Source organism: Agelaius phoeniceus, chromosome 23, assembly GCF_051311805.1.
Source record: "Agelaius phoeniceus isolate bAgePho1 chromosome 23, bAgePho1.hap1, whole genome shotgun sequence".
Classification (NCBI taxonomy): domain Eukaryota; kingdom Metazoa; phylum Chordata; class Aves; order Passeriformes; family Icteridae; genus Agelaius; species Agelaius phoeniceus.
Genome location: NC_135287.1, coordinates 1,531,119 through 1,537,118, shown reverse-complemented (window position 1 = coordinate 1,537,118; position 6,000 = coordinate 1,531,119). Strand labels below are relative to the sequence as shown.

The window sequence follows — 6,000 nt, the reverse complement described above, 5'->3', positions numbered from 1 at the left end:
TGGCCACATCCCTCACCCCAGATCCTGCTGAGGAAATGCCCCTCTCAAAGCTCCTTTGGACTGGTGAACCACAGATACCCCATGCTCCCAGTGAGCACTTGGGATCAAAGAGGCTTTGGGGGGCCTGGGGTGTGGATCCACCAGCCCAAAGTGAGAGGGAGCCGTGGGGAGCATCCCCCCACCATGAGGTCAGCCAGGCCCTTCGTTCCCATAAAACCCCAACTTCAATAATGGGGAAAACAGAGAAATTGCTGGATTTTCTACATTTTTTGTTTTCCCACTTTCTGCCCCAAATCTAAAGAGGAAAGACAAGGAATAATCACATGGACACCAAGGGTTAGGAATTATTCTTCTTTTAATTTCACATGGTTTAAAATACGATATGAAATAAGGCTACAGTATATAAAAAACTCTCCAGCAAAATGATGTGCCAGCATCAGCAATTAAAACAAAACCAATCCCCTCCTTCTCTAGGAATTCAATGGAGGAGGGATTTTATTTTTTTTTTGAATCCTTTAAAAAAAACCAAACAGGACCAGACACAACACACGGACACACACACACATCGCTACATCTCTAAGCTACCTCAGCTCAGGTTTTTTTAAAAAAGCACCTGCTTTTTCCTTGTTTTTTTTATTTTTTTTTTTAAATCTCGCTTTTAAACTGTTTTTTCCCCCACTTTTAAAAAATATAAATTATATGAAAATACACGTTGGAAAATAGTCGAACAGCACAATATAACAATCTCTTTTTTTTAACTTCTTCTAAGTTTATCAGCTTAAAAAAATGTGTAAAACCAAAATAAAACAAAAAAGACTTCCTTATTTTTGGATTTTTTTGTTGGTTTTTTTGTTTTTTTTTACTGAGGCAGTTAATTCCTGGAGATATTCCATTATAACATATATGTATACATAGATTTATCCTCTATTTAAACCTCTTTGGAATGTAGACAACAGCTCCTGGGTGTTACACAGACCCTACCAGGGAGCAGAGCACACCAAGGCATCCCAGTTTTCACAAGGAACCAGCAATTGAATCCTAAAACCTCAGAGAAAACCTCTCCAAAAACTCAAAACTCAGAAAGTGGAGATGTTTCCTGCAGCATCTGGATTTACTGCTGCTTTCTGGGACTGTTTTTTGGAGGAGGTGTTGCTTTGGGAAGACAGGAGAAAGTGAAATTTTTTACATTACTCTTGACTTGTTGCCCTGTTTTGTTATTTCTCCCCCTGAAGGATCCCATCTGGATGGGGATGGTTGGAGTGTGGGAATGACATGGATCTGCCCTTGGACCCACTGCAGAGTCCAAGGGTTATGGTGATCCCACACATGGAGATGGAGAGGGACTGGCAGCAGGAAAGTGCTTGTGGGTTTTGTCATTATTGGGGTGGGATTATCATTATTGGGGTGGTTTTATCATTACTGGGGTTTTTCCCTTTAGTTTTGAGTTCCCAAATATCAACTGTCAAGGCCCCCAAAGCTGTTTGCAAGGCTCAGGCTCTGCCAGAGGGGCCAAAGGAGCACCAACGCACATGGAAACAGCAGAGAATGAGCAGGACACAGGAAATATCCCAAAATCTCACCCAAAGCACCTGAGACATTCCAAACCAAGACAAAATCACCCCCTTTCCAACAGTGTCTGCAAGGGGGAGATTCACTCCTGTGCACAGGAGGAAGACCCAGCCCTGGCAGATCTCCATCATCCCTCTCAGATCCATCCTTCTGGGCCAGTGGGAATTATCCAAATTTTCATGGACTTGAAGGAGCTCAGAGGGTTTGGGTTGAGCTTGTCCAGCTCAGCACAGCCCTCACCAAAGGCAAGCAATGAAAAGCAGAAGGGAAAAGGAACCCAAGCAAAAGAAACAAAGAGAAATCTGCACATTTCCAGTGTATAAACAGCACCCATCTCTGGGATGGCCTCTAGAACAGGAATAAAAGCAAAGGAAAATAGGAAATGATGGAGCTGATGTGTCTGGGACTGTTCACAGGCTGTGAGCTGGGAGGGCAAAGGGCTGGAGAAATGATGGGGAAACTCCAGCCAGAGGCTTCTTCCAAAAATCCAGAGCTGCTTCCCCTGGCTCACCCTTCCCTACCTTTAACCCCAAAATCTCCCCAAAATCACTGGGAACACCCAGGCTCAGCTTGGAAACCTGGAATAAGCACAGTAGGGGAGGGATTTAGCCTGGCAGGGGCATGGGGCTGTAGCCAAAGCTGCAATTCCTCCTATTGGAGGGAAATTTTATCCCATTCCGTTTCTTTTTCAGCTGGAGCGTCCAAGCAAAGCAGAAGGGATGTCCTGGGACACAACCCATGCCAGGGGCAGGAGCTGGGATGTCTGGGAGTCCCTTTCTAAGGCTGGAAGGGGCATTGGAGTGCCCCACGATGGGCAAGCTCAGGGCCCTTTGCAGCAGCCCTGAACATCCCCAAAGCCCTGGGGCTGCTGCTGGGATGCTCTTGCCAGCTCCTCCCTGTGCCCTCACCCCTCTCCTGGCTCCCTGTCCAGCTGCCCAGCCGTGGCTCAGGCTGGACCTGTCCCAGGGCCTCACCTCTGGGGTCTCATCCATGATATCCCAATTTTCCTTTCCTCCCTCCAGCTTGGCCAGGCTGCCTCCATCCTCCTCCTCCTCCTCCTCCCTGCCTGCCCAAGGAGATGAGCCTGAGTTCCACATCTTGGTGGGCAGAGTCCCTTTCCTCCTTTGGGGTTCCCTTCACCTTCCTCCATCCCCTCTTCCCTCCTTTCCCTCCATCCCACCTTTCCTTCAGACAACCCACAGCACCTGAGTGTCACACCCTCCCTTCCTGGGCCCCCTCTGCTTCCACCCCCTGGCAGGAGCTCCCTCCTGGCCTCCCCATTTCCCTCCAACTCCACCTTTTGTGAGGACACAGCAGTTCTGGGCCTGACTTCCCCTAAAATGCCCAGGTTTAGGATACAGAGGTGCTAGGTCCCCCCTGCTCCAGAGGCCAAGGAGAGCCCAGCACCTCTGGGCATCACTTTGGGGTTGGGCTCCCCTCCAGCTCTGCCCCTGTGAGGGGAGGGTTGTGCCTGAATATTCTGGGTATTTTACACAGATTCCTGTCCTGCCACCCCATCCTTTGGGATCAGGCAGGAATCACTCCCCAGCCCCTATGGAAAAGCTTTGACCCCAAGTCCCAGAGCTGTCCAGTGCCTCTGGAATGAGCTGTGCCCCAAGACACTCAGAGAGGGATTTTGGTAAAGTCCAAAATGGTGCCTTTAAATGCAAACACCAGGGGGGTGAAAGATTCCCTTGGGAGGCCAAATCTGCAGGGATCTGGCTTTGGGACTGAATTGGGATATGGGAACAGCCTCTGACCTGTAGTTCCCCCCAGTGCCCCCGAGGGTGGTGGGGCCTTGTCCTCAACCTGCCCAGAGCATCCCAGGGAGCAGCAGGAGCGACCCCTCCAGAGAGAAGCAGCTGCAGGAAGGGTTTGGAGGCCAGAGGGAGCAGCTGCCCTGGGCCTGGTCCCTGGCTACCCCTGGTGACACCGTGCTCCGTGCCACCCTCACCCTGACAGCAGCAGCCCAAGAGCCACAACGAGCCCATTGCAGGGACAATTTCCTTTCCACTGTGCCCACACACGGCCATAAAGACAGAGCTGCTTGAAACAGGAAGGAAAAAGCATTTCCCTTTGGGTTTTGAACTTTTTCCTGATTTTTCCCCTCAATTAACTTGCATATTTTCCATTTACTGCATTGAAAACATGGGAATTTCCCTCCTTTCCCCCTCCGAAAATAAAATGTCTGTAAGCACCAAAGTGTTCCTTGAGCAAAAGAAGTGATTTGGAAAACGCCAAAAGACATTTAGACATTTTCCATGGAAATTTTGAGAGGATTTGTGCAGCCAGACATTAAAAAAAGCAGGGATTTCAACCAGAATTATCAGCACAGTGTGTGGGGCTGGAAACAGAAGTGGCACCCCCAGCCAGCATCAGCAGGAGCCACTTTGGAGTTCATTTTCCTTCCCATCCCAGTCCCAGCATTTCAATTCTCCAGTGGGGTCTACATAAACTAATTCCTCTTTTTCTCTTTTTTCATCCCTGGGATAAAACTCTCTGCTGGCAGAACAGAAACAAACACACACAATATTGCAATACTGAGACCATCTTAGAGCTTAAGACTATTTAGGAAAAAAAAAAAAAAAAAAACAAAATACTGGCACAAAATTTAATAAAATAAAACTTTGAAAAAAAATAAAAAAGTCTTGATCCCTCCTAGGAAAAATTCTCTCTTGTAGAAAAGAGGACAATGGACAGAAAGGTGATGGAACAAGAACAACAGTTCTTGGTCTTTTCCTATATTGCCCCTCCCCAAAGCAAGAATATTCACCCATTTTGGTTTTCCAAAAGAAAAAAGTTTAAAATTCCTCAAATCCTCAGGAATATTGTCATTCCTGACCTGTCAGTTTGTGTGTGAGTGACCAAAGGGATCCATTCCATTGCAATTTTTTCTAAACAGCCAAGGGTGAGGAGGGGATTGTTGGTTTTTTTAAGTGAGCTACATTTTCCTGGCTTTCTCAAAACTCAGAATTTTCCTCCAGAAAAGCCTGTCTTGGAACTTTCAGGAAACCAACAAAAAGCCCATCCTTCCCTAAAGTTTTCCTCTTCCTCCCCCCTGTCCCCCAACATCCTCAAAGCCTCGAATCTGAGCGGCCCTCGGAAAAAAAACGAGCAGAAGAACAGCGAAAATCAATAAAACCAGAACCGCCAAACAAGTCCCGCGGGCCGTCCCCGTGGGGACAGCGCCGTCCCCGTGTCCCTGTCACTCATCAGCGTCGGGTTTGACGTCGAGCATGGCGTGCAGCTCCTCGGGGGTGTAGCCCAGCAGGCTCTGCAGGTCGCACACGAAGCGGTACACGTAGCGCTTCCCCGCCGTCTTGTGGATGATGTTCTTGTCGTAGTAATAGCGCAGCCCGCGGCTCAGCTTCTCGTAGTTCATCTTGGGCTTGTTTTTCCTCTTGCCCCATCGCCGGGCCACCTGCAGGCAGCAGGGATGGGGAGGAAAGGTCACCCTGGCTGTGGGGATGTTCCCTTCCCAGCAGGAAGGGGGAGGATTTTCACAGAATTCACAGGATTCCTCATCATTAAGAATTGATACTTGGGAAAACCAACCTCTGTGCAGTGGCAGAACATGGCAGAGCACACCATGAAGATTTATCTGGGTAATTTCATGTGCTACCTCAGATATATCCTCATATCCTGAGTCCTTCACCCCTTTCCCAAGGTTCCTCCTCCACCTTCTTGTAGGGGGATAGAACATAAGCAAATAAAGGTAGTATAAAAAGTAATCTTACCCCCTAAAGAGTTGCAGCTGAGCCAATTATTAAGGATTAGGAGCAGGCCTGATGTTAACAGGCCACAGCTGTAGCCAATAAGAAGAGTGTTATAAAAGAGTGGATTGGTTGGTTGAGGGGAACTGGAGTCAGCTGGCTACTGTGAGGATAAGGAAGAGTCAGTGCCTAGAGGAGCTGCCTACAAAAAACCATCAAGGAGGTACAAAACTCTGGCAATATGGAACCCTTGCAACGTAATGACAATAGAACTCTTGCACTATAATGACAACACTTTCTGCCAGTTCTGAACCAGATGACACCAACATGCAATGGCCCAGTGCCAGTCACTTTTGCACTTAAGCAGGCTCCAGTCACTCATGGAATTATTTAGGTTGGAAAAGGCCTCTAAGATCGTGGAGTCCAACTTTTGCCCAGCACTGATCCACATCCCCAAGTGCCACATCCACAGAGCTTTTAAATCCCTCCAGGGTGAGGACTCTCCATGGGCAGCTGTGGACAGCCCTTTCCATGAAGAAATGTTCCTTAATATCCAACCTGAAGCTGCCCTAGTGCAACTTGAGGCCACTTCCTCTTGTTCTGTCACTGGTATTTGGCAGGAGAAACCAACGCCCACCTTCCAGTCAGGGGAGGGGACAAAGATCCCACCTGTTCCCCAAAGCAGGGGACAGTCACCCTCACCTGTACCCAGCCTATC

At 48.3% G+C, this 6,000-nt stretch overlaps 1 protein-coding gene across 2 annotated transcripts in view; it reads right to left on the bottom strand.

Moving 5' to 3' along the window:
• Positions 1-337: 337 nt before the first annotated feature.
• ETS1 (ETS proto-oncogene 1, transcription factor) overlaps positions 338-6,000 on the bottom strand; it is a 73,060-nt gene continuing 67,397 nt past the window's right edge. For both annotated transcript variants that reach the window (XM_077189976.1, XM_054647487.2), the window contains exon 8: positions 338-4,990. In XM_077189976.1, coding sequence (XP_077046091.1) covers positions 4,775-4,990 — 216 coding nt within the window. In that variant the 3' untranslated portion in view covers positions 338-4,774. The remainder of the gene's footprint in view (positions 4,991-6,000) is intronic.